The sequence below is a fragment of the Capra hircus genome, chromosome 15, assembly GCF_001704415.2.
Source record: "Capra hircus breed San Clemente chromosome 15, ASM170441v1, whole genome shotgun sequence".
NCBI classification, from domain to species: domain Eukaryota; kingdom Metazoa; phylum Chordata; class Mammalia; order Artiodactyla; family Bovidae; genus Capra; species Capra hircus.
Window position 1 is genome coordinate 53,043,975 of NC_030822.1, and position 27,501 is coordinate 53,071,475.

At 59.5% G+C, this 27,501-nt stretch overlaps 1 protein-coding gene across 3 annotated transcripts in view; it reads right to left on the reverse strand.

The window, feature by feature from the left end:
- The window catches only part of PHLDB1 (pleckstrin homology like domain family B member 1), a 49,012-nt gene that overhangs the window by 11,043 nt on the left and 10,468 nt on the right, over nucleotides 1-27,501 (reverse strand). Inside the window, exons 5-23 of one of the 3 annotated variants that reach the window (XM_018059710.1) lie at nucleotides 22,019-22,144; nucleotides 18,970-20,315; nucleotides 16,173-16,454; nucleotides 15,614-15,754; nucleotides 15,368-15,505; nucleotides 12,652-12,780; nucleotides 12,136-12,291; nucleotides 9,444-9,554; nucleotides 9,184-9,273; nucleotides 8,470-8,613; nucleotides 7,248-7,352; nucleotides 6,711-6,884; nucleotides 6,109-6,249; nucleotides 4,609-4,749; nucleotides 4,322-4,424; nucleotides 3,808-3,852; nucleotides 2,878-3,172; nucleotides 2,693-2,783; nucleotides 1,182-1,328 (exon numbers count right to left, since the gene is read on the reverse strand). In XM_018059710.1, the coding sequence (XP_017915199.1) occupies nucleotides 1,182-1,328; nucleotides 2,693-2,783; nucleotides 2,878-3,172; nucleotides 3,808-3,852; nucleotides 4,322-4,424; nucleotides 4,609-4,749; nucleotides 6,109-6,249; nucleotides 6,711-6,884; nucleotides 7,248-7,352; nucleotides 8,470-8,613; nucleotides 9,184-9,273; nucleotides 9,444-9,554; nucleotides 12,136-12,291; nucleotides 12,652-12,780; nucleotides 15,368-15,505; nucleotides 15,614-15,754; nucleotides 16,173-16,454; nucleotides 18,970-20,315; nucleotides 22,019-22,144 (3,905 nt within the window). The remainder of the gene's footprint in view (nucleotides 1-1,181; nucleotides 1,329-2,692; nucleotides 2,784-2,877; nucleotides 3,173-3,807; nucleotides 3,853-4,321; nucleotides 4,425-4,608; nucleotides 4,750-6,108; nucleotides 6,250-6,710; nucleotides 6,885-7,247; nucleotides 7,353-8,469; nucleotides 8,614-9,183; nucleotides 9,274-9,443; nucleotides 9,555-12,135; nucleotides 12,292-12,651; nucleotides 12,781-15,367; nucleotides 15,506-15,613; nucleotides 15,755-16,172; nucleotides 16,455-18,969; nucleotides 20,316-22,018; nucleotides 22,145-27,501) is intronic. The other 2 variants (XM_018059711.1, XM_018059712.1) reach the window with 2 other exon arrangements.

Sequence of the window (27,501 nt, forward strand, 5' to 3'; positions counted from 1 at the left end):
ACAGGAATTTTTTTCCTACTCTTCATTTCTAGGAAGAATGTTAGAATGGTATGAAAAGGAAATACCATAGATTATTTAAAGAAGAAACAAAACGTTCAACTTTCCGGAGGTGCCCGGAAATGATGAGCCGACTCCACTGGCTTTCCCAAAGCTGGTGGCCTCTGTAGCCCCACCTGAGCCCCAGGGCAGCGGGTAGAGAAGTTGAGTCCCTGAGAGACCAGAGACAGGAAACGGGAACTAGGCATACGACAACGATTCCAAGCACCAAGGCGAAACTCCCAGAGTTTCTCATCATTTCTGAATTCTCAAATCAGACAATCTAACCCTTCGAATTTATGTCACTGCACCATTAGGAAATCAAGGAGCTGCGATCACTGGTCACTGTGGGGTAGGACCCCCCACCCCTGGGGAGGCCCATGGAGACCCCACAGGAAGGGATGGCCTGTCTGAGTCTCACGGGCTCTCCCGCGGGCCCAGGATCTGGGCCTGGAAATGCAGGTAGATTTTCCTGCCTAACCTAACTTCTCCTTCTGCCTTCAACTCTTCTGCTCAAGGCTCCCAGGTAATGAAACACACCCGGGCTGGATTCTGTGTAAGGATGGGGTTCTGGTCCCAGGGAGAAGCAGCTACAATTCTCTTTTGGAGACGTAAACCACAAGTCAGGGTGAGTTCAGCCGCTGGCAGTGAGGCCGAGAGCCGAAAGGTCTGGTGCAGTGAGGCCAGGACAGACACCAAACACTCGGCGCAGGAGGGCACGGGGATGCAGGAAGGGACATGCGGCAGACCCACGAGGCCCCAGAGAGAGGCCGAGGGGAGACCCTGATCTGGACACGGCTCCCACCTCTGGAAGGCCTGCGCAGACCCTCATCTCTACAGGGTGGCCTGCCACACCCCCACAGACACACACAGTCACAGACACACACAGACACAGACACAGACACAGACACACACAGACACACACAGACACACAGACACACAGACACACAGACACACACACACACACACACACACCCCGGCCTGAACAGACCCTAGTGGGTCCTGTTCTTCAGGGCCAAGCAAGTCGCAGGTAGAATCCTGCTTGGGCAAAACTTCCTGGAGAGAACAGGCTCCACCGCCCAGCATGGGTACCCTGGGCTATCCAGACCCCTCCACAGCCCCACCCCAACCCCACACCCACTCACCTGCGAGAACTGCTTCTCCCGCATCTTGACCTCCTTCTCCACGAGCTGCTGCCTCCGGGCGCTCTCGCTCTGCAGCCTCCGTTCAACCTGCTCCCGCCGCCTCCGCTCCTCCTCCAGGGCCTGCCGCCTCAGCTCCATCTCACGTTCCTGCACCCAAGGCTGGGGCTCAGTGCCCACGGCTGCCCTCTTAACTCCAAGCCCCAACACCCCTCCTTGGGCCGGGCCAGAGCTACAGGAGACACCCACCTCAGAGGGCAGCCTGGTTTGAGGGGCCGTGGTACTCCAAGCCCACCCTCCTCTCCAGGGACCGTGCTGACAAGGGTAAATGCTTTAAAGTGAGACCACCCTGCCTTCAAACCCTGGTTCTACCACCACTGTGAGCGCCGGACCCCGCCAAACTCCCTAAGCCTCTATAAGATGCGGCCAAGAGTGCCTACTCCTTTGGACTGCAGGGAAAATTAAATGCAATCGTGTAGGTAAATGTCCATCACTGATGCTGGCAGGATGGAAGCACTCAATTAAAGAAAAAGGGGAGGGGCTTTTAAAATCTGTATCTGAATTCCTAGGACATGGGTTATTGAAACAACTTTTTCTGACATCGAATGGATTCAGCAATCCTGCCCTAATCACTAAGTGAAGGCCCTTTGAAACTCCAAACATTCACAGTTGACCTTCAGATTTTATGGAAAAAAAAAAGAACTTATGAAAGCCATTATCAAAAGATTTTAAGTCATTAAAACAAATCATTAAATACAGAGCACATAGGTGATGTTGTATGTCTTCAACACCGGTAACAACCTTCACATGACTAACTCCCATCTACCATTTCTTCCCAGCTCAGAATTTAGAGAAATCTCCTTTTTCTCCTTTTGCCAAGAGATGTTTGCAAATGTGCCCTCCTTTCAAGGGAGTTTAAGATAAAGAGGCTTTCTTTCCCGGTTGGTCTCCTGCTCCCAGGGCCCCACTCTCCTCTCCAGACACAGAGAGAGCCCCGGATAGTAGAGACCGAACGTCTTCAGGATTCTTTACTCAGCCTTCTCCCTGGGCACGGTTTCCCCAGCCTGGCTGTGTCCCAGCCCAGGTCCACCGGCAGGGACTGTAACGTGCCTGCAGCCAACACCTCTGCTCTGGCTTGGATATCTGCCTTCTCTCTGTCCTCATCCTTCAAGCCCCAATTCCCAACCATCTCCAAAAGGAGTGACCTGGCACTCAGGTAGACAGGCATCAAAATTTTCTTGGTGGCCAAAGGTCTCCAGAAACGAACAAAGACTGGAAGTTCCCGTGCAGGAAATTCACAGCTGGACAATGGTTACCGTGCTCCTCCCCTTTTCCTAAGGGCTGTGAAACTTGTCATCTTGCCAAGCCTCCTGATCCCCAACTTGAGGAACCTAGGCTTGGAAAACACTCTCTTCCTCAGGGACTGTGGTGAGAACAATGTGGGGAAGAGGCCTCGGGAGGGGAGGAGGCCCTCAGCGGGCAGAGGCCAGCCCCAGGGCCCAGGTCTGCCTCACCCTCGACTCCATCAGTCGGCTCTTCTCCGCGTGAGCTTCTTTCAGCATCTTCTCCATTTCCTCAATCTTCCCCATGTCCAGGCCGCTGGCACTGGGGAGGGAGGCGGGGGAGGAGGCAGCTGGTGGAGGTGGAGGCCCCGGCGTGGGGAGGACAGAGGCCACACCCATCAGCAGCCAGGCGGTACCTGGACATGTTGTCCGGGGAGCAGACAGAGTTGCCCCCCGTGGAGATGCTGGTCTCCATGCTGTCGGAGCTCTCCAGGCTCAGCGTGTCGTAGGCGTGCTCACCCTCCTCGCCTCTCTCCCGGGAGGCCGGCAGGTGGTGCAGGATGGAGTGGTGCATAAGCGGCGGGAAACCCGCAGGCCCGGTGGGAAAGGGCGCCGCCCCGTGCAGGGCGTCCCACTGGCACTGCGCCTCAGCCGCTGCCTTCTGCTTCAGCTCCGCCAGCCGCCGCCGCTGTTCCTCGATCACCTGCTGTCCTGCGTGGGGGGGGGGGAGGGGGGGAATGTCACGGTGGGCACCCCACCCAGCCAGGGAGGACACCAGCAGCACTACAGACGGAGGGAGGCAGCGAGCGGGGAGAGGTAACACGGAGCAGCCCCCTCGCCCCCCACCAGCTTCCCCGAAGCCCCCGCAGCTCTGGGTCCGGCTGCCCTGGCTTCATCGCCCGCACAACTGACCACAGCCGTGCGGTCTGGCTTCAGCATCCTCACCGCATGCTGAGTCCACACGGGGCCCCAAACCTGCCCGGGGGGCGCCCCGGCGGCATGATGGCCCAGTGGCTCCAGCTCACAACCCAGGCCTGAACAGGTGGGCAGGGCGCATGCTCCCAACCCTGCTGCTGAGGGGAGGAAGGGGTGCCGGCAGCCCGAGCACCCTCATCAGTGCACACCCCGCGGCAATGCAGAAGCAGGAGCGCGCAGGAAAGGAGGGAGGGGAGAGAGGCGGAGCTCCGCTGCGGCAGGAGAGCTCACAAGGCCAACCCGACACCCCAGCCCAGCTCAGCCTGGGGGTCTTGCCCGCGGGCAGAGGGGGCCTGGGCAGAATCCATCATGCGGAGGCCCGGGCAGGGGTCGCCCGGCCAAAGCAATGCCCTCAGTGACCAACGCTCTACCTGCTGGGTCGTCGGTTGGGAGGGGCTCGGCAGGAAGCGACTCGACTGGAGTGGGGGGGCCCCCGGGCAGAGGGCAGGGCAGAGACACAGAGGGGATGAGAGGAGAGAGAGGCACAGACATGGGCTTTCGAAACAACCAAAATGCACACGAGCAACCGGTGTTCCCACGAACTAACGTGTTAGGGAAGCGCTCCTGGAGGTCGTCAGGTCCAACCCCCTGCCTCCAGATAGGCAATGTCTAGTTCTACTCAGGTCAACAAGCACTCCCCTTACTTGCTGGGCTCTCTAGAAAAGACGCCACAGCCCGGCTACCCTGAGTCCCCTGCCCCTTAGCCTTTGGATAAACCTCCAGCAGTCTCTCTTCTTTAGGTCTCTAATCCAGATCCCTTTTGCTCCCCATGTAAAGGGAACATATCCTGGGAAGGGTGTGGGCGTGGATAAGCTAGGGTGACAGGGTGTGGCAGATGTCCAGGGGCCCTGGGACAGCAAGTGGGCTGGCGCGGCGGCCACTCACCCTTCTGCTGCAGGGCCAGCTGGCGCTTGGTCTCGATGTCCTGCAATGTGGCTGCCAGGTTGCGAGGAAGGCTGCTGGTGCCGTTCTGGGCGAGCAGAGTGCTCTGCGGGGGGGGGGGGGGGGGGGGCGGGCAGAGGAAACGGGGCACTGGGACCTGAGGCTCAGAAGACACCCACCCACCCACAAGGCTTCGTGGATAGCTGTGGTCCCTCCCTAGTGTGGCCATCTCCAAACCCATCCCCCAACCACCACCACCACCACACGCAGCCCACCCACTGTTCTCAGACCTTGGGTGAGGGGCTGCGGCCCAAGGTAGCCACACTGAGCTGGGAGGAGGAGGAAGACGAGCCAGAGGAGGAGGGGAGCGGCCCACTGCGGGTGCGGGGCAGGGGGCTGGTGGCCTCGCCGTCCATCTTGGAGCGGTAAACCTGGAGGGGTGAGGTGGCATGTGCTAAGGGACCTCTGGCTCCCCCACCGGGCATCACTTCCATGGCACCGAGCGGGCTGGGATCCAAGGTGCCCAGCACCAGGCCCCTGAGGCCTCGGTCTCTCGATGACCACAGCACTGAGCCTCCGGGGCCAGCCCAGTGGGCAGACGTTCCTGGGGGCTGCCAAGCCTCCTTTCCAGGCTGTTCCTTCTTGGGGCCAACCCCGCATGGTAGAAAGGACTGTAAATCAACCCACATGAGGAGTTCACACCGACAGGCTGAGTTCTACAGGAGGCCGACTGGAGGCCAAGGCTCCCTCTGGTCCCAGCTCTGCCAACTAACGGCGTAGGTGACCTTGGGCCACGCACCTCCCCACTCTGGGCCTCGGCCTCCTTATCTGCAGAAGGAGGGGGCAGGGCTAGGCTAAATAACTGCCAGCCTCCCTCTCAGCAGTCTTTGGAGTCAGGAACCCTGACTCTCCGTGTTGCCCCTGCCACTTCCTAGCTGTGCGGCCTTGGAGAGATTACTTATCTGCTGTGGGCCCAAGTGCTTGATCTGTGAAATGAGAGTTCTCGTTATCTACCTCAAAGGCCTGTGGTAGAGATTACGTGAATCAAAACATGTAAAAACCTCAACCCAGCTGGGCACAAAATAGAAGGGCCATGCCAACACCTTCTAAAGGGAACGTGGAATTTCAGCTGAGACCAGTCTTCGAGGTGCCATGTCTTCACTCTAGGAACGAATCTTGAGTGGGCGGGGGCAGGGGGTTGATCAGGCACCGTGGCCGGTCACTGGAGTGGAACCTGGGGCAGAAGACTGCCTGAACACCCTGCCCCACACCACGGTCAGCAGCTTGCTTGGGGCTCCAGTAGACCCCTCATGGCGACTCTGAGTCCGGGGCATGAACTCAAGGCTGTCATCTGAGAGTCTCTGACCCACTCTCTCCTGCCTCCGAGAGTCATCCCTGGGGAGACCAGGAGAACAAAGACCGGCGACTCTCCCAGGACACACAAGTGCCAGGGGCAACAGGCTCAGGAGCATGTGAGGACTGGGCGAGAAGCTCCGGGGTGAGAGCTGCCTAGGACAGAGTGGGTGTGCTGAGTGCCGCACAGGCCCTGCCGCTCGCCGAGCCCCCTTCCGTCGGACCATCCAGCGCATCACCCTCGGATTCGGGAGGCTGGCCCTCCGTGCCCCGAGGGCCAGGACGGCCGCCCTCGAGGGGACCCTCACTTCCCGCTCGGGGTCCAGAAGCCCTTGCTGCACCGGCTGGATTAATCCCCCATCATCTGTGCAGCTGAAGGGTCTGAAGGAGGTACCCAGAGCCGAGAGGAGCAGGGCTGGGCAGTAGGGAGGGGTTACCTGCAGCTGGCGGGAAGCTTTGGCGGGCAGAGGCGGGGGGGAGGAGCGAGGGGAGGCGGCAGCGGGGCCCGTCCCCAGCCCGGCCATCAGCTCCTGGTACCACTGCTCTAAGTCTACTGCGGGGAGCAGCAGCTTCTCCATCTGGAGGGGGCACGGGGGAGGAGGACAGGGGACGGGGTTGGGGGCAAGGACGGAGAGGAAAAGGTCAGGAAATCAAGAAACGAGGGGAGCGGAGAGAGGAGGAGGAGGGAGGAAAGGGCGAAGAAAGGGCCAGGTCGGAGGAAGGGTAAAGGCAGGCCATTATGGGGAGACAGGAAGGCAAGGGAAACGGGGAGGATGGGAGAAAGGAGAGCACAAAGAGAAGAAAACACAGTGAGAAACCGTTGCCACGAACGTGCTGAAGGCAAAGAGAAACGGGGCACAGCTCCCAGACCACAGACACGGACTACGCCAACCATGAGGCCAGCCAGCCGCAGCCCGCCCGGCACACAGCGCGCCCCTGGGGCTGGCCGAGGGCGGAGACACCACTGCGTGGGGGGCAAGCACACACAGAGCCACACCGCGAGTGGGCTGCACGGGCGGCAGGGACACAGACCACCAACCTGGGGCGAAGGCGTGACAGAAGCGAAGGAGGAGGAAGAGGGCAGCGCGGGAGGAAGGCAGGTGGTGGGAACCAGGTCCTGGGAGGCAGGGGCCCAGGGAGGCAGGCCCAGCGCAGGGGCCGTGGGCACTGGCGAGGTGCCCCACATCGCCTTTAGCTGCTCAAGCGTCACGTACTTGGGGGAAGGCCGGATGCGGGAGGGAATACAAGAGGTTAATGGGACTGGAACCCAAGAGGTGGCCCTGCCCAAGGGTAGGATTCAAGCACGGAGCCAAGGAGGCCTGCAGAGCCCAGGAAAGCCAGGGTCTTCTCAGCAGGAGGCCCTCACACTGGAGCGGAAGGCCTTCCCTCCTCAAGCCCTCAGGAGCTGAGAAGGCAAGAGAGGGAACCGCTCCCAACTCCCCTTATGCCAGCGGCCCTTCTCCGTCACTGCTGAAAACAGACCCTGCTGCCCACCCCCTGCCCCACACCCTGGGGAAACACAGGGCACCCGCGAGCAGGCCCGTGGGCACAGGTGGGCTCACTCGGTGGCTGGTACCTCACTGTCGGGCAGGGGCTGAGCGAGTGCGCTGGGGGAAGTGGCAGAAGCATGGGGGTCCAAGCAGGAGCTCAGGTGGAGAACCTCTGCCAGGCTCACATACTCCTAGGGCGCCCAGTGCGAGGGGAGGGACGGGCAGAGAACAGGTTAACAGGACTCCGCCAGGCACCAGACACCACACTTCATGCCAAAGAGCCAACACTCCATTCCACACAAAATCCAAGGCAGGGGTGGGGAGCTCACTGTGGCCACAGAGGGCTGTCAGGGGGGTTGGGGGGAGGGCAGAAAAGGGCAGGCAGAACTATCTGAAGTCTTTTTTTTTTTTTGGCCACACTGCACAGCTTGTGGGATATTAGTTCCCTGACCAAGCACTGAACCCACAGCCTCAGTAGCAAGAGTCCTGACCACTGGGACTTCCAGAGAAGGCTCTTCTTGACCTCCACTTATGAGGCTGCCCTGGCATCCAGGCCCTGCCGCGGCCCTCAATGGGCCCCCTGATCACCCATTCCTGAGTTTGCCCTGGACAAGGGGTAGATGAAGAAGTCACGAGCCCACCGGGGATCAGGACCCAGCTCCCAGAGAACCCTTCTGTCTCCAACACCTTGGGCATCCCCAGTGGGGCACACACATGCACTACTGAGCACCAGCCACACCATCCCCATGGGTCCTCTGGAGGCACCATGAGGGCCTGAGCAAGGTGGACCCTGAGAAAGAGACCTGAGCAGGGAGCAGTTACAAGCCCAGGCAGATAAACAGGCCCACTGTGCAAAGGCTAGGACTTGGAAAGATGTTCACACGGTAGATCGTGGGTTAGAAAGACATACACTGCTGTATTCCCTGAGCATATCCTTAGAATCCTGAGTTTATCCAGGTCTGGGGAACACAGCAGGCACCCAAAATGCATGTGGAATCAAAGCCCAGGATCCTAAGCCTGCCCCACCCAGGGGAGCCCACCCTGGTCTAGCTCCAGAGGCAGACTGTCCTCCAGGGGTCACAGAACAGGAAAATGAGCTGGAAGGTCCAGTGTGTTGTGGCAACTGATGAATGGCATGCTGACCATGTGCAAACTGATGCTCTGATTTTTGCATGAGCTGCCCAGGCACCTATGGAACCACAAACTCTGGCCAAAGGATTACTGCCACGTGCCCTTCAGCATGGCCAGTGGGAGGAGTCGCGGGCAGAAGCTCATCAAGCAGGCAGACAGGCAGTGAGCTGTGATTACCTCTTGTGCTTTGAGGCAGAGCTGAGTGGAAGCAGGTGGGATTAAGGGAACAGAGGAGGCCCCAGCCTGAGAAGACTCTGGGAAGGGGCCCAGAGCTGCCGTCCCCAGCCCCACCTCTGAGGACTCGGAGATGAGCAGGTCAGCCTACAGAGAGGGTACGGGTGAGGGGCCTCGCCCCTCACACTCAGCCCAGCCACCCTACCTGAGGCCTAACTTGCTCGTGCAATGAGGCGGAAAGCCAGGCATGAGGTGGGACCTCACACGCCAGGCGTGCAAAGACTCAGGGAAGAAAGGCTGGAGGAGCCTCAATGCCCACGTCTGAGCCCACAGCCCAGCTCTAGACAGAAGCCCAGGGAGCTCCAAGATCAGGATCCCGAGATCCACACACTTCCCCTCAACTTGGGTCTGCCCGGCCCCATCCTGAGCTGCCATCTTCCCCACCCACAGCTCCTGAATCCCCCAGATATACGCAGTCACCCAAAACGGTAAGATCAGCAGGCTCCTGGGAGCCAGAGAGGTAGCTGAAAAGCAGCAGCTAGCGGCCATGGAGGATCCGATCCCAGACCTCAGAGCCATTCCTGCTGCATCCCTCCAGCTCAGGAAAACGTCCCCACACTAGACCTCAGCCCCTGGGGCGAAGGTGCCACCTGTTTCTCCAGAGCCTCCCAGGAGACCCGTGGGCTCATGAGGCTGGGGCTGACCCAACCACGTTACCTCTTTGAGGGTGGGCGTGGTCTTCGGGAAAGGCCGGCCGCCTGTGAGCGAGTGGTATCTTCTTTCCAGCATAGCCAGTTTCTCCTTCTCCTGCAAGTCCAAAGGGGCAGAATCAGGAGTGGGAATGAAGCAAGGAGCCCCAAATAAAGGGGGATCCCACACGACTGGCCAGTCTCCACCCAGCACCCTGCACTCACCTCCCACTCCCCCAGCCCCGCACCGGCCCTCCTCCCCCCTCACTCCCAGTCTGACAGGGCTACCTTCTGCAGCAGCTGCAGGGCAGCATTCTTATCCCGGGCTAGGCGTTCAGACTCCTGCACAGCCTGGGACCGGATCTGCCCAGCCTGACTGTCCAGGACCACCAGGCGCTCCTGGAGAGGATGGGAACAATGGGTGAGGCAGCCCAAGGTGAGGCCTGGCTGTCTCTCCTGCCCAGAGGCCCTGGATTTGGGTGAAGGGAATCAACCTGCACTTCCACTCAGCCACTCACCCCCAGAAAACGCAGGCTGTGTGGTCAGCTCCTCCTCTTACTGGCCACCAGGCATACCGGCCAGAACTAAAGTTCTCAAACCCCTCATCCCCCGGCCCCCAGAGTCAACAGGTCCTGAATCCTGGAGATGCTGAATGGTCCTGCACCGACCCCAAGCCCCCAACCCACTGCCACCACACCAAGCCAGGCCCCCTGCTTTCCTGGCCTCAACTTTTTTCACCAGCCCATTTCCACTCTCTTACCTTTCTGATCCGCCCCACAAACAGCTTCCTATAATGGCCTTTGAGGTTCATTCGTTTGTTTGTCTGAATTTTCTAGCCTTTTTGGAATGTGTGTTAGTTGTGTGTTAGTTGCTCAGTTGTGTCCAACTCTTTGCGACCCCATGGACCATAGCCCGCCAGGCTCCTCTGTCCATGGAATTCTCCAGGTAAGAATACTGGAGTGGGTTGCCATTCCCTTCTCCAAGTGATCTTCCTGACCCAGGGATCGAACCTGTGTCTCCTGCCTTGTAGGCAGATTCTTTACATCTGAGTCACCAGGAAAGCCCAGAATGTATATTACGCGAATAATTTTCTTTAAATCCATGAATAAGGGTAGATCAGTTTTCTCAAAATCTTTCAGCGACTTCTCACTAATCACAGGATAAAGCAAAAACCCCTCAGCCAGCACTCAAGGGCTCCTGGACCTGGACCTGCTTTCCAGCCTCCCTCCCACCCTGAGCCCTTGGCATGCCCGCAGCTTGGCCCTGTTGTACCATTGGCGGTTCAGGTGTCCACTCCCAGGCCGGCCTTATACAGGGCCTTTTTCCAGGAATGCTGCCCTGTCTTCTCCACCCATTGGGAGCTTACTTCTCCAAGACCAGACCTAACGCTATCTTCTCTCCAACATCTCCCCTGATTATCCCTCAATTTCTTTGCCCCTTGCTCTATGCTCAAATTATTCCATATCACCATTTGCCTTGGATTACTGCTGCTGCTGCTGCTAAGACACTTCAGTCATATCCGACTCTGTGTGACCCCATAGATGGCAGCCCACCACGCTCCCCCGTCCCTGGGATTCTCCAGGCAAGAACACTGGAGTGGGTTGCCATTTCCTTCTCCAATGCATGAAAGTGAAAAGTGAAAGGGGAGTCGCTCAGTCGTGTCTGACTCTTTGGGACCCCATGGACCGCAGCCTATACCGGTGAATATGTATCTCTCATCACCACCATCCCACCCTAGCTGTCTGATCCAAGGACAAAGTCAGTGTTTTTTCTGTCTCCATATCCCCAACAGGGCTTAGTGTAGTGCCTGGCTCAACAATCTTGTGCCAAGGGAATGAAAAGATATTAAGTGAGAGAGAAGGATGGGGGCTAGTAGAAACGAGCTGTGTTTATCCCAGGAGACCTTCCTGAAAGAGGAGGCCTTAAACTAGCACCATGAAGAGCAAGACACAGGAGAGAAAGGAGGGAAGAAGGGAGCTGTACTAAATCTGGGGTCAGTCCAAGCAGACTGAAGCAGACCAAGTGGTAATCGGGCAAGATCTGCCATTTACTGAGAACCTGTCAGGACCGAAAAACACTGGTAAATGCTTTGCATGTGTTACTTCACTTAGCTCTCTTATGAGGCAGGTGCCCTTATGCTCATTTCACTGATAGGCAAATGCATTTGCAAAACAGAGCAGCTCAGGGAGAGAAGCAAGGGATCTGGACTTAGGGGGAAGCTCAGTGACTCCCCCACTTTCCACCAAACTCAGACTAGCCATCAAGCCCCACTTTTTGACACCCTTCCCCCAATCTCACTGCATTCGCCTCCCACCTACTCTCTCCAGCCTGGCAAAGTGCACATGTACACAAACACACCTGGGCCCCCCGAGCCCGTCTCCTCACCCACATCTTCCTAACTCTTGCTTAACACATCCTCATCCATCACCCTGTCCAGGTCTGGCTGAGATCAGGAGTCGATTTTATAGCAACTAAAGCACCAGACTTGACCAAGACAGTTGCCATACCCAAGCCCCTTGTTTCACAGCTCAGCTGAACCAGGGCTGAGCTGTGACTGGAACCCAAGTGATGCCTTTCTAGGACCCCGGGCTGGCTCTAATATCCAGATCTCAGGTCTGTGTCCCAGCACTTCAGCATCCGACAGAGAGCTCCACAAGGGGCAACTCCTCCTCAGCCCCCTCCTCCTCGTCCACCATCTCTATCTCTCATTTCCCGGCCCAGCCAGTGCCCAGCTCCGAATGTGAGTCCCATCCACCTTCCACGGGAGGGGGTGGGGGGGGCGCGTGTCTGAGCTTCTGAACAACGGCTACTGTTGTTTTCTGAGTGCTTACTATGATCACCACATCCTATGCTGTTTCCACATACATCATCTCCTTTAATGCTCACAAGAGCCTGTTATTGTTCCTGCTTTACAGAGGATGAGACCGAGGCTCAGCCAGGCGAGGTCAAGCCGGCAGTGCCCGGGATGGGGCGGGCGCACCTTCCTCTTGGCGATGCTGCGGAGCAGTTCGGCCTTGCTCCGGAGCAGCCCCTGGCCCGCCAGCTCGCGCTCCTCCTCCACGCGGCTCTCCCGTTCCAGCTGCTGGAACTCCAAGTCCTCGAAGAGCTTCGTCTCCGTCTCCAGGGCCTCGGCCTCCTTGAATGACAGTGACAAAGGGGGTCGGGTGGTGCTTACGATCCCACTCTGCGCCTGGAAGGCCAGGCCACAGAGGCGAGAGATCTGGGGGCTGGACCCGGGGAAACGGAGGAGGGGCCCTGCCCCCACCCTGTCTTCTTTCCTCCGCTCGGCCCTGCCGCTTTCCCGGGCAGCGCGGCCTGCAGCAGCAGAAAGGAGAACCTCCATCCCCAAACCCCCATCCTTCCCTGTCCCCTCCAAGCCACAGCACCGACCCTGGCGTCTGGCAGGTACTGCAGGGCCCGGGCGCTCCCGGCCCACCGCTCCTCTCTTCCGGGCGGGCGGCCCTCGGGGGCGGGGAGGGGGGCTGGTGAAACTGACCCTTCTCAGCTGCTCCTGTAACTGTTCCCGCACTGACTCGGGGCAGTTATCGAGCTGCGTCTGGAGCTCGGCGTAGAGCGCCTGGCGGGCCTCCAGGTGCCTCCGTCCCGCGGCCAGCTCCGCCCTCTCCTGGTCGCCGGAGGCGGAGGGGGCGGGCACAGGGGAGAAACAGAACACACACTCCTCAACTCCGGCCCTGGGCCGCGGCGGCGCGGGGCGGGGTGGGGCGGGGCGCGGGGCGGGCGGGCGGGAGCCGAGAAGGCGGGGTGGGGGGAGCAGCAGGATCGGAAGAGGAGACAGCCAAGAGGAGGAGGTGCAGACTGGGGAAGGCAAGGAGCCGGGGTGCGAGACCGGACTCAGGTGCAGGCGACGGCGTCCGAAGCAAGGGTGTGGGTCCGGGCAGAAATGTTGGTCTCTTGGAGTCCCCTGAACTAGAGAGGTTTGGCGAGGGGTGGGTCCTACGAAGAGGCCCTCTGTTTTCTCTCCAAACCGCTCAAAGCCAAAGCTGGTTCCACATCACAAACCTGGAGCCTTCAGCTCCTGCCCCTCCCCTTCTCCCACTTGCCCAGAGACCAAAATTTAGCCCTGGAAAAAAAGGGTAGAATTGGTGAGGGTTAAATCCAGGGGTTGGGTGTGAATTGCGAGCCGAGGATGTTAAAGCTACGGCAGTGCAGTGGAGGGGACCCCAACCCAACCCCCTTAGCCTCCCCCACTCCTGCCCAGGGTGGGGGTGGGGTGCTGGCTCTGCAGCCTGAACTTCAGCAGGATGAGGGTTGCAATTAGTTCGGCCGTCGCCATGGTAATAGGAGCCCCAGGAGTGGGTACAGAGAGGAGGTGGATGGCTCTGTCTGGGGTGAGATGACACCTCTGAGGGCGGGAAGGGGGATGAGGGGAGGGGCTGGTGAGTCACCCCCTCCGAAGGACAGGCAGAGGAGAGACTGTGATCACTGATTCCAAAGCCAGAGTGGGGCCATGGGCTGGGGCTGGGGCTGGGGCTGGGGCTGGGGCTAGGGGCTGGGGCTAGGGGCGGGGGCGGAGGCGGGGGTGTGTGTGTGGGGCAGCTAAGGGAACCTTCTCCATTGCTGCCACCGTGGCTACCACCATCTCCAACACCACCACCACCTCAAATAACTGGGCCCAGAGAGAAGGCAAAGTCCACACCTCCAGGCAATGCCAGGGCAATGAGAAATGAGGCTAGCAGGTTCCTGCTAAAATGCTGAGCATCACCATGGAGTCCTCCTGTTTCCTCTACCCACCCCTCTGATCCATGAGGTTCCCATCCCCATCCAGAAGAGGGGGACATGATCAGGCCAGTTTCTGAGATCCAAGCACCTCCCCCGGCTTGGACTCAGCCTACGATGCCCTATAGGGAAGAGACCTACCCCTTCTTCCCACCCTCTGGTTAGAGTATCTGCAATTGGGAAGCCCCAGACGAAAACTCAGAAGGGTAGCCACTGGGTGGCAGAGAGCCTCCCTGGCCATGCCACCACCACTGACCTCCTTACCCCTCTGCTCAGGAGGGAAGACAGACGATGGCTGGAACTCAGCCTGCCTTCCTCTGTGCAGGAAACTGCCAACAGGCCATGGAGGCCACACCCTGGCTTTTCCAACTGAGAGGAGGTCTTCAGGCTGAGAGGCTCCTCAGCCAAGCCAGCCTCCCCCAGTCTTGGACCCCTCCTGCCAATGCCCCCTTGAGAAGATTCAGCAGCACCCGCTGTCCATTCCTTTCTGATCAAAACCCTGGGGTCCCACACCAAGAAAGGAAGGAGGCAACATTAGATGGGAGAGGCCAAGGGCACACAGGTGCCCATGGAGTTAGTGCAAAAGCAGGCACGGCTCAGCCCTGCCTGGGTGGGTGGCACTGGCAGTTAGGGGCATGCGGAGAGCCCAGGACAGTGATTAGAGAGGGCGTTAGTGCAGGCCTGGTTGGTAAGCATGGAGTTAATTTGGCACAGAATTTGGGAGTGTGGTTTTGGGGGCCAGAGCCAAAGCTCAAAAAATAAAATAATTAAAAAAGGATGGGAGGGTCAACGAATTTTTAAGAGCTTCAAAATTGAGGGGCAGGAGGAAGACACTCTCCAAAAAATCCAGAAGGAAAATTAATTCTTGGAAAAATACTGTCAAGTCCAGAAAGTGGTGGCCCCTCTCCACTTCGGAGCTTTTGGCACGTTGTTGGACATCTTGGGAGTGGCTGGCACGGCCCCTGTGGGATGGAGCGGCCCCTGCAGGCTGGCAGGAAATCTGAAAGGGGCAGGGTCAGGAGCTGGGACCCCCTGGGATGGGAGGCTGCAGATCCTGAAGGCTCAGGGGAAGCAGAGACTCGAGGGCCATCTCCCAAAGTTCATGTCCTGAGTCCCAGAGCCCTGCTTGGAGGGGATGTCCTCCAATGTGGGGACTGGACCTGAATCACTCCCCAGCACCGGTCCCCTGAGCAGTGCTCACCACCCAAGAAGGGGCTTCGACACTTCCAAGAAGGGGCACGGAGGGCCCAGAACGGCAGGTACCCAGGCACCCAGAGGGAGAACAGAAACCCAGGCAGAGGAGACCCCACACACCAGCCCAGACCCTGGCAGCACCCTCCACGCTGGTACTTTCCACTGAGGACAAGGCCCCCTGCCCCTGTGGGATGGACAATGAGGTAAGGGGTAAAGAGCCCCTCTCCTCCTCTCCCAGGCCGCTGGCGCCCAGCACGGAGCCAGGCCAAGTTGTGGGTTACCTTGTCCCTCTCCTTCTGGATGCTCGTCTCCAAGGTCACCAGCTTCTCCTGCAGCTGGTCCACCGCCTTCTGCTCTTTCTGCAGCAGCGCCCGCTCAGCCTCCCTCTCCCCCTGCAGCAGCGCCCGCTCCATTTCAGCCTGCAGGCCACAGCAGGGTCCATGTCAAGGCCACTCAGGGCAGCTCAGGCCATGCTTGGGGTGATCACCGAGCCTGGGAGGAGTCCCGCCCAGGGCCCTTGCTCTCACCTCTCGGGCCGACTCCTGCAGCTGCTGCTCCAGCTCCTTCACCCGGACTTTGAGCTGCTCTACTCGCCCCAGCACCTGAGCCCGCTCCTCTTCCAGGGCCAGCACCTCTCCCTGGAGCTTGGCGCCGGGGGCATCCTCGTGCTGAAGGGGAGGGGGGCCGTCAGCTTGGGGGAGCCTAGAGCCTCCCAGGACGAGACTAAGAAAATGGATCGCTGTGTCTCAGGACACTGAGAAGGAGCAGCTGGACTGAGAGGAGGAAATTCCCCTCCCTATAAGGAGAGCAACACGGCTCGGCTACAGCGAATAACGACTCAACACTGAGAGCCAGGCCTGGGTGGGGCCCGAGGAAAGGTAGGTCATAAAGCATATTTATGGCTTGGGAGATTCATCAGCACCTGCCACTCTTCCTTGCCTCCTCATTTCTACACCTTGCAGCCCTGGGTGTCCCCGACTTCCGCTACTGCCCCCTCGCAAGGCCTTGGTACCCACCGCATGCCTGCCTCCTCGGCCCCCAGCCCCCAGCTACAGACCGGCGCTCCAGCCCCCTGCTGGGTCCCACCTCCTGCTGGGTGCTCTCAGTGCTGCTGCACTCCTCCTTGAGATTCTCCTCATCCGAGCGCTCCACACTCTCCCACAGGCGCTGGGCGGCGCCTCCAGGCTCCTCGCTGCCGCGCCCCAGGGCCCCAGTGCCCGCCGCGAGGCCTCGTGAGGGCCTCCGGCCGGCCAGGGCCAAGGCTGCGGCCGCCTCCCCTATGCTGGGCAGCTCCCCGGCCTCAGGTCCCCCGTCAGCCCGGCTGTACTCGGCGCACAGGTTCAGGATGGTCTCCAAGCGCTGGCGTTCCTGGGAGGGCAGACAGAGCAGGGCATGAGCGGACGGTCCTGGGGCCAGGAGGCTGCCCAGAACCAAGCTCGGCATCTTGTCAGGAGCTTGGATGCGGTCGCTAGGAGCTCAGACTCAGAATCAAATCAGGAGAGACCCGGCCCCAACGTCTGGGGAGGCTGATGGAGGGAGGGCGGGTGCCCCCGAGGCAGGCGAGGGGAACCAGGCTGTGTGCCCCCTGCCCAGGTGACCAGCAGCTCCTGCCTTCCTGTCTCCCTTCTCGTTCTGCCCCAAGGTGGGTTTACAGGGACACACTCAGGAGCGCACACTGGTGAGCACGTTCTCACTAAAGACCATGGTGAGAAAACAGACAAACACTTCCGGTGTTCGGGCTGACACGGATACACGTTGATCCAAAGACGCCGGGACCCACAGAGACACCCCAACACAGCAGCGCTGACACACAAGGACACAGCACGAGCCCCGGCCTGCAGCAACAGGCAGGCGCACACAAAGCCACCAGCCCTGACACGCACGGACGCACACTGGCACACACTCACACGGATAAGCACAGTCTAGCACACAGACAGGTGGGCGCCCACACAGACGCGGCTGGGACGCAGACGTGGGGGCCCACAGGGCCTGGCACGGTGCACACAGCGAGGCGCTCAGTGCACGCACACCCTGCCGCGGCCCTACTCCCGTCTCAGCTCCCCGCCACCTCCTGGCAGCTCTCGGCTCCCTGCCAGCACGGGGAGCTGCTGCCCGGGTCCCTGGCCCAGCCACTCCATCTGCCCCGTCCCTGTACAAAGCCCACCCAGACACCTCCCAGGGCCCTTAGAGGTGAAGACGGGACAGTACAGGCATGCCCCATCTCCCACTCATTACACCCCAGACTTGGCGCCTCCCCGAGGCTCCCTTGACTCCCTGGCATCCCACCACCTCTGGTGTCTCTCACCACGGTTTGGTCAGGACCCCCTCAGACACTTACCCAGCTTCCCTCCTGCTGCTTGCCCAGTTCCATGGCACGAAAACCAGGAACCGAGTCTCAGCACCCAGGAGGCTGGGCCAGCGCCCCCGCCCCTGCCCCAGGACACAGATAAGCAGCCCGGTTGGGGTGGGAGGAGCAGGGCAGGCAGCCTCCAGATTTAAAGTGGCAGGTGGGGCAGGTCAGGGCTGGTGAGGCACCTGGGGGTGGGGTGGCGCGGTGGGGGAAGGCTGAGTGGAGTTAAAGGAGGCTGGGCCCACCACTCTGCCTGCTCCAGGCTCATTGTCCCCCTTCCAGGATGAGACCCCAGGGCGGGTCTAGCATTCTCATCTAGGCCAAGGCCAAAACATAGAAGCTACGGCCGTGGAAGAGAGTGGGGGGCCCTGCCTCGTCCTTCCCGACGCCACCCCCCCAGCACACACACCGTCCCACACCCTCACCTCACCCAAAGCTGTCCCAGCCTCTTTCTTCCAAAAGGGCTCCAGACAAACCTCCTCTGTTCTGACTCTCCTCCTTAAACCAATCCTTGGGTCCCAGGGCCCCAGGGACCCTGCCCTCCTGCTCACAAGGGAGAGAGGGTAGGAGCTATTTCCCTGTGCATCTGCTCCAGGGTACAGACGACAGCCAGAGCCCCCATGCTCCCTGTGCTATCTGGGGAATCCCAGCCCCCAGCCAGCTCAGATGCCATCTCCAGGACAGCTGCCCAGAGCCACACCCAGCCCCCAAATACACCCATGCATGCATGTGTGTGCGCGCACACACACACACACACAATTACTATCACACAGACTGGCCACGGATCAGCCAGGGCTGCCTATCATGTTTTCTGCTTCTCCCCCCATCTCCAGATCCTGCATAGGCCAAGGTGAGCAGCTCCCACCCACTGAGAGAGGCCAAAGAGAAACAAATGGCAGCCCACTCCAGTATTTTTGCCTGGAAAATTCCATGGACAGGTAGTCTGGCAGGCTACAGTCCATGGGGTCATAAAGAGTCGGACACAACTGAGCGACTAAACGACCACAACAACAAAGGGAAGCAAGAAAACAGGACCAGAGGCTTTTTTAAAGAAAAGCCTGGAGAAGACAGGAGAGAAAGACAGGAGGTATGGGTTCCAAGTCCAGTTCTGCCAGGACGTGCTGTGTGACCTTGAACAAATCCACTCCCCTCTCTGGACTCAAACTTCTAATCATTAAGCCCTGCGTTCTCAAACTGAGAGGTACCAAGCTTCATCCTACACATGGTGTGCTTTCCTAGAGCTTCCCTGTATTCCAATAAATCATGTGAAACGTTAACTTATACATGAAAACAAACACTGTGTTACAGAATAAATGAAAAGTTAGCATGCATTTGAAGTAACCTTAGAGACTTCAAAGGAAGTTCAGGGGACCAAAGCTTTGGCATCCAGGTCACTGCACTGTATCCTGGAAGTGGAGAAGCCTGGGAAGCCCAGGCTCTGTCCACGTGCCCCTCCCTCCTTGCCAGCCGGCCCGCCCACACTCTGGCAGAGCCCCTGTCGTGATGCCCACAGCCTCCCTGGCACGCGCTCACCAGCCTCTCCATCTCCTGCTCCCGAAGCCGCTCTTGGCGCTGCCGCCGATGGTACTCCAGGAGGTCATCCTCATTGTCACTGATCTCCGTGATGCTGTTTTTCCGCTCCCGGGTGACAGGCACGCGCAGGTCCCCGCTGGAGAGCTTCCTCTGGGCGCGGGGGCTCTGGCGGGGTGAAGCCCCAGTCAAGGAGCCCAGACTGTAAGCCGGGCTCAGCCTGCCGCTGAAGCTGCCCTTGCGGGGTGCTAGGGACTCCCCGAGTGTGGGCGAGGGGCTCCGTGTCCTACGGCCCCGGGCCCCCAGCGTCAGGGAGAAGTCCTCTGGTGAAGCCCCGTGGGCTGCCCAGCGCCTGGGGCGGGGGCTCTCTGCCACTTCCCTGGTTAGTTTGGGATCTGGGGTGGTCCGGGCGGGCACGGGGGAGAGAGCCCTGCGGGACAGAGATGGGCTCAAGGGAGGCAGTTCTCTCATGCTGTCCAGGCCCCGCCGGCCTAGGCGGGGGCTCTCTGGAGGCTGCAGGGTGCGTGTGGCTGAGCCATCCGAAAATGTTCGGCCCACCAGCTGGCGTGAGGGGCTGGTGGTCAGCACCCGCTCAGCGCCTGGCGGCTCCCGGAAAGGGCTGGGAGGGCGGTCCTGGAGCGTGCCAATCTTGTTTCGGGGAGCAGGGACTGGCGGCTGGAACTTGGGGCTGCCAGGAATGCTGGTGGTTGGGCCCCGGGCACCGGAAGCCGGGTATTCACTCAGGCTGATCGCCACCACGGGCAGCTGCCCACCCGGCCGTGGGCTCTCTGTGGCTCTGCGGGCTTCGGCCAGAACGGTGGCTGCAGGGCTGTCTGTCAGCAGACCTCGGAGACCAGGGCTGGGAGGCCTCTCGTGACCCCCCTTCCTGCCCAGCCGAGGGCTCTCAGAGGGGCGAGCGCCGCTCGGTCGGGACTGCGGGGGCTGCAGGGCCAGATGGTAGCTGGAGGACCGGGCGGGCACCAGCGGGGGCAGGGAAGGTGCTGGTTCCTGCCCACTGGGTGAGTGGCTGGCACAGCTCCCACTACTGGCTGGCGAGGAGAGTGGAGAGAAGGCCGGAGAAGTGTTCTCATAGCTGGAGCCCACAGACATGGCACCCGGGCTGGTTGGGGGGGACAGCAGGTAGCGCCCGCCATTGGCCATTGGTGAGAGTGGGGACGTTGCGGCAGGCTTCTTGCCAGCAGCTCCAGGCTCCTCTAGCACCAGTGAGTCCATGATTTCCTGCAGGTCCTTCTCAATAGAGCTCACCAGGGAACTGTGGCTGCCACAGGCAGAGGGTCCCCGGGTTGCATGCTGTGGGGTGTGGTTCCCATTCACCAGGCTTTCTGATTCTGTGAAGGGAATGCAAACAGCCTCAGGCCCCATCTTCACCTCCTGGGCCCTAGGGAGCTTTATATACAAAAGAGCCAGCGCCCCCCACCTCCTGCGAGCAGGGCGGGACTGCCAAGGCCCTGGAAGAGCAGCCTGAAGGCCCTGGAAGAGCAGCCCGGAGGTCCTGGGGCCAGCCCTGCCACTGACTGCTGCTGCACCACCTTCCCCAAATCGCCTGCCCTTGGTTCTGCCTTCTCTAAAGGAAGAGGGCTCTTCCGGCTCTAACATTTTATGACTTAGGACAGAGCTGGCAACAGTGCCAGGCACTTTTAGGTTCCTCCCCGTCTTGGTTTCCCCAACCTCCTTGACCTCTCCATCAGAAAGGCAGGCACGCATTCTACAAAGAGCAGCGGGGCATGCTAGGGAGCGGGCCAGAAGTTCCAGGGGGTCCCCGTTTATTAGGACATTAGCGCCTCCCAACACGCAGCAGAGACCCAGGAAAACACACACACACACACATTGCCTCCAGGACTGGGTGACGGTGTGTGCGGCAGCACTTTATCCAATCAGAGGCAAGGGAGGGGCCTGGCCCTGAAGGCCAGTTCCTGGAAGCCAGGCTGGCCAGCAACTAGATGCAGCTTAGGGCCTCCAATTAGACCATTAAGCCACACCAGCAAGAGCCTGCTTTTGCCCTGCCCCAGCCCTCGTCAACCAACCAGGAGTCTCTGGAACCACTGTCCCAAACAGCTGAGGGAGTGGCATGACAATCTAAAGTAAGGTAAAGCCACCCAGGGAGTGGACTGGGAACCCAAGCTTCTGAGCCCCCAAGGGCCTAGTATACAGGAGGCAGAGGAGAAGGGAAAGCCTCTGCAAGCCTGAGTCTGGTCCAAAATTATGGGGGCTGTGTGGGACCAAGGAAGAGGAGTTGCCATGGATACTGGTGATCCCAGTGACCACCCATCTTTCCTCATATCCCCAGGCAATCCATAGAAACCACTGATGCCAGCCCACTAGATGTCCCTAACACACATACCCACCTGTCCCAGCACCACGATGACCCCTGTCACCCCACAGCCATCTGAATGCCTGTGCAAAGTCTGGGGTGGCAGGCGTATGGGCAGCCTTCTGGTCTGCACCCCACCCCCAAGGCAGCTGGGCTGAGTGGGGGGCTGTGCTGGTTCCCTGGGACAATCACCAACTCTCCTCTAGGGATCAATAATTCACACACAAAGTGCAGCTGCTCCACTGAGTCATCAGCTGGCATGGCATGGCATGGCATGGCCTGGGGGTGGGGCAGAGCCCAAAGATACGATCACAAGCAGGTGGGAACCCCCCCCAGAGCTTACAGCATCTCAGTCTGATGCTTCCTTCTGCCCCCTCAGGCCGCCCTCAAGGGTGAGGATCCCTGGTGGTGACATATGAGGGTCAGGGTCCCAGACACTGAGGTGACACCGTCCAGGGCAGTGGGACACAGGCTGGCAGAGCCCCCCCCATCCCTCAGACACATGATTCTCCCCAGTTCCAGCCAAGCAGCACTTCTTGGATCTCTCCCCGTGGCCAGACTGCCTGGCACTCTCCCCCAGCGGCCCATGGCAGGTGGCAGCAAGCCCAGATCATGGCTATTGTCTCGCCCTGACACTACAAGTGTGGCTGGAGTGGGCAAGGGGGAGGACTGTCCACGGGGTGCCACCAAACCAGCCACCTGCCCCAACTGGGTACCTACCTGGGCCAGGACCATAGGGGGGGCCAGGGGCCCGGCCCCCTGCCGGGATCATGCTCTTCATCCACTTGGCTTCAGCTGGGTGATTAAAGCGGAGGAAGGTGGACTGACCCAGGCACAACATGCAGCCTGCAGAGAAAGCACACGCTCAGAGGGGCAGGGCAGGGCTGAGGCAGCCTTTAGCCCGCAGCACCTGCAGGCTCACCCAGGCTCCGAAGAGCCATCCCCACCTGCACTCCCAGCGGCCACATGGTCCACCCCTGACTCAGCCCATGCCTGAGGCCCCAGCCTGGCTCCACAGCACACAGCCGAATGGAAAGAGCACTGGCTTCTAAGTCCCAGTCCTAAATTTTCTTCATTACCACCTGTGAGATCTTTGGGGAAGGTCACTTCACCTCCCTGAGTCTAATTCTCTCAGCAGAAAAATGAGAACAATACCACTGACTTGCAGAGTTAAGAGACAGTGTATGTCAATGCTCTGTCAACGGAGAAGGTTCTCTAGAGAACACAGACCCTCACATGCCCCCACCCAACATGGACTCATGATCCATCTATCTGCCACTTGGGTGGAAGGGCCAGTTCAAGAGGCGGCAACTTCTAGGATCACAAACAAGCTCTGAGATAGGAAATGGGGAAACACACCATGGATCCGTCAGATGCACCGGCCACCCTTTCTGACCATCGAGAGAGACTGCTACCCTCTCTCCCTCTGTCGAAGCATTCTGCGGCCTGACATTGTCCCACTCCGTGGACTCTCCTGCAGTGTAGCCAAGCCTAGGCCAATGGGCCCAGCCTCAGCCAAGCACATTCCCAGGCAGTAGACACAAGCCCAGTCCTGCCCAGGAAGTGCGAGTGCGTGGAAGGGGGAGGGCACAGGGGAGTCAGAAAACATAGCCAGGGGCACTAGGAGTGTGCATGGCAACAGGTGTGCCCACAGCACCTAACCCTGTCTGGCAGAGTTCCTCTTCCCGCCACACCAGGGGCTGGAGCGCTTCTGCCTAAGATGCTCTGTTGGGATAAGCCAGAGACCTGGAGCTCTCTACCACCCACCCTTCCAATCTGTCCACATCCTTGGCCCCTGGCCCCAGGCTCCTGTCTACCCAATCTGCTGCCACTTGGCACCCCAAGCTTCATGCCAGTCTGAGCTAAGACTGGCAGGGAATTCTACATTCCTGGACGCTGAGACAGTTCAACTCAGGCAGGCCACAGGGGCATGGGGCATCCCGGGCCATGTGGGGTACCTTGGCGGGCCCCCACACTGAGAAGCTCAGCAGTCTGTCAGGGGGATCCTAGGTATTGCCATGGATGGGGGGCTAGCAGGCTGAGAAGCCCACAGCAGATAACATAGTAGACAAAACCGCCCACTTCGCTGGTATACCCACAGGCCCTCCCAGGCGGGCGGGCACAAACAATTCTAAAGGCTGATGGGTGGTTAGGAAAGGAGGGAGACTTCCCTGCCAAGCCACCAATCAGAGGAGCTGATCACAGAGTAATTATAACCGGAATAAATATTAGCCAGCCACACCGTCCACCTAATTACAACCACAGCTGTTTCAGACAGAACCCTGCCATTCCCATCCCCCTCCTTCCAGCCATTTAACAAGCTAATTAATGATGAGTTCGCAGGGTCTAGACAGACCCACTCAACCCTGGGTTGACTGGGGGGTGGGTGGGGGCAGAGTGGGGCAGCTCAGGAGCCTGACCACACAGTCCAGACTGGGAAGGACTGGGGAGTCTGGGTGGATTCCAGCCCATCAGTGCCAGGCCCACCCAAGGAGGCTGTAGGCAGGTAGGGACCCTAAGCTCTGGCTCCTCTAGCTGTGAGTCCCCTGTCCCTCCTCTGCCCCTCACCCTCCTCTATACAAGGGGTGTGGCCATGCTGCCTCCTGGGCTATAAATAGGTGATGCCAGGCAGCAGAGCTGGATCTGTATTAATAGAGCAGGCAGCAGGGCAGCAGGACTGATTGTAGCCCAGCTCCTGCCCAAATTAACTTTCTATTTGCACTCAGGGGCCCCAGGCATTACCCCTACTCTTGTCCCGTTTCCCCAGGGGCCTGGTCAGCCTGTTTCTGGGAAGAAACCTTCTCTCTGCTCACTCCTGCCCTGCACTGCCAAAGGTCAGCCCATGCAGGAAACCCCAGAACCCCTCCTCATCCAGGCAAAGTTGCGTTCCTGTCCCCCCTCCGCAAAGGGGCTCAGGGCCCAGCTGCATGCAGGTGGGTAAAGGAGCTGCACATCTGGAGGGGAAGAAACCCGGCCAAGGAGAGGGTGGGTCCTTTCTCTGAGAGATGCACCCTGCACACAAACACACCTACACACTCAGAAACACACAGACACACTCAGAAACACACAGACATACTCAGAGACAGCAGACAGGCTCACACACTCAGAGCAACAGTCAACTGCCCTGCTGGCCACACAAACAGAATGAACTGGCCGAAAGGAGGCTGGGTGTGGGGAAGACCAGAGAAAGGGCCTTGGCCCCTTCCATCAGAGACCCCTCTTCGCTGTAAGACAGGCTCCCCTAGTCCTAACCAGGAGCCCTCTACCCCATGGAGAGGCAGGTCCCACGGAGGCGACCACCGAGCGCGGGGTTGGGAAAGATGAAGCCTGCCCCGCTGAGGAGTGGCCCCGATCCCAGACGCCCCACTTGGATATGTTCAGGGCTCGCTCTCTGTGTGTGTGTCTCTCTCTCTCTCTCTCACACACACACACACACACACACACACACCCGAGTCTCGCAGCCTCAGGCTCCCAAAGTGGGGCTGGGGACCCGATCCCCCTCCTGGCATGCCTCCCCACCCCCTCGACGCCCCTCCCAGCCCGAGCTGCTCCTCGCCAGGCTGCCGGGGCTGCGGCGGCCGGGGGCCTGAGGACTCACCACCGAATTCGGACCTCCGCACGGCTCGCCCCCGCTAGCCCCGGCCCTGCAGGTCCCCGGCCCGCCCCGGGCCTTTGAGGGGGCGGGCCGACCTCCAGCCGCCGGCTCCCGGCTCGGAGCTGCGAGGCAGCGAGGCGGCGAGCAGCCACCAATGCCCGGGGAGGGGCGGGCCGGCCACCGGCGGCGGGGGAAGGGAGCCAGGAGGGAGGGACAAAGGAGAGGAGGAGGGGAAGAGGAAGTGATGGAGCCGCGGAGGGGAGCGGGATGGAGGGAGCGGGATGGAGGGCGCGGGGCGGGGCGCGGCGGGGCACGCGCCCACGGAGCCCGCCGGGGTCCCGCAGCCCGGGGCAGGGGCAGGAGTGCGGCAGGGAGGGAGCGTTCGCGAGAGAGGACAGAGAAGGAAAGGGGAGGGACAGACCCAGAGGCCAGAGCGTGAGGAGCCAGGAGGCAGAAGTGAGGAGATGCGGGGGTCTCACTGAGAGCCCGAGGCGCCGGGAAGGGGCCAGGCCAGCCCCCAGGTCAGCGTGGGCAGGCTGGCCTCGGCTCCACGTATTAGAGAGACGTCTCAAGCCAGTCAATCCCAAAGGAAATCAACCATGAATGAATATTCATTGGCAGGACTGATGCTGAAGCTCCAGTACTCTGGCCACCTGATGTGAAGAGCTGACTCCCTGGAAAAGACCCCGATGCTGGGAAAGGCTGTGGGCAGGAGGAGAAGGAGGCGACAGAGTATGAGATGGTTGGATGGCATCATCGACTGGATGGACATGAGTTTGAGCAGACTCTGGGAGATAGTGAAGGACAGGGAATTTTGGCGTGCTGCAGACCGAGGGGTCACGGTAGGACACGACTGAGCGACTGAACAACAATATATTAGGGAGAAGAGTGAAAGTTCCAGGAATCCAGCCAGGTGACTGGGTCCAGCTCTGGCCCTCAGTCTGCCACTGTGACAAGTGGGAGTTCAGGCCGAGGCTGTGCTCTGGGAACAGTCTTGAGTCTAGCTCCTGTCTCTACCCTATACACCTCTTCCTCTGCCCCACCCCCATCCCCGACCCCCACTCCCCACACTGTCAGCAGTTCACCTCACCTAATGACCCAAACTGGACCCAGGCACTGCCTCTTCCAAGCCAACCCATTTCCTTGGGTTCCAGAAGCCAACTCACCCCTTCCCAGCCACAACCAAGTGTGCAAAGAGCTCCAGCAAAGAGCTCACCCACCCCAAGGAGGTACCTATCCATCTGGAAAGAGTGCCACCCACCCCTGGAGCTCCTGGGACCATGCTGAGGTTCTGGGCCAGGCAAGTAACCACCACCCAGCCTCAGTCCCAGAAAATTCCTCACATTCCAGGACCTGGCCTCTGGACACCAGAACCTTAAGGGACACGCTGTGTTCTCTCAGATGTCCTCTGTACACTCAGAGCTCACACACCCCCACACATTTTCTCTCAAATACACACCAACACCTGCTCCGCCAGACACCACTCAACTGTGCACGCTCTGTCTGAATCACACAGAACACCCTGGTTAATGTGTCTCATACACGTTTATTCTCCAGCACACAACCCCTCAGGCACCAGTCCTTCTTGTGGTTCCACACTCACTCAGGCATCGCCTTCCACTCAGTCTTGGAGAGACTCTGAAATCAAAAGTCCACCTCCTGGGACTTGCCTGGGTTCAATCCCTGGTCAGGGAACTGTATTCCACATGCAGCAACTAAAACCTGGAGTAGCCACATAGACAAATATTTTAAAAATACTTTTATTTGTTTGACTGCACCAGGTGTTAGTTGCAGCACACCAGATCTAGGTCCCTGACCAGGGATCACACCCCAGACCCCTACATTGGGAGCAGAGAGTTTTAGCTACCAGTCTACGTACGAGGGAAGTCCCAATAAAGAAATATTTTTAAAAAGCCATTTCCTTCCATAACTTAAAAAAAAAAGTCAACCTCCTTAGAGAAACAATCAAACAATTTTTCCACCCTCGCTGAACACCTACCCACACTGCCATACTACATGCACACTCACACACGCATGCACGCACATGCACGCGCACACTCACATGTGCACAGGCAGTTCATTCCCCTTCTGAAGGAAAAAGGAAAACCATATAGGGTCAAATGCAAAATAGGGGGAGGCTTAAAAAAAACCTCCTCAGGAAATGTGATTCATCGGTCTGGAAACTGTGACGGCCAGCTGGACAGACCCAGACAGACACAGAGGACACTGCCAGGGGGAAACAGGGCAGGAGGCAGGCACACAGAAGTGGGGAGTTAGGAGCTTTTGCTTTTTCTCTCCCTCCTTTGAGCTTTATTAGTTGAGATCTTTATCAGTCTCATCACAGAGGACAGTCTGTGGGAGGCTTCCCTCCTATTTCACGGAAGGACTAACTGACAGCTGGGTGGAAGAGGAAGCGGTTCATCGTTCTGGATCCCAGAGGGAGGCAGCTGTATTACTCAGGAATCCTGGCTCCCAGAAGCCCCTACCCACCAGCAAGGGGCCTGGGGAGCGAAGGAGACTCAGAGGAGGCTCAGAGGCAGGGGCTGGCAGTGAATGGCTCCGAGAGGGTAGGGGACCTTCTGTCTAGACAGCCTGGGCCCCACGCTGC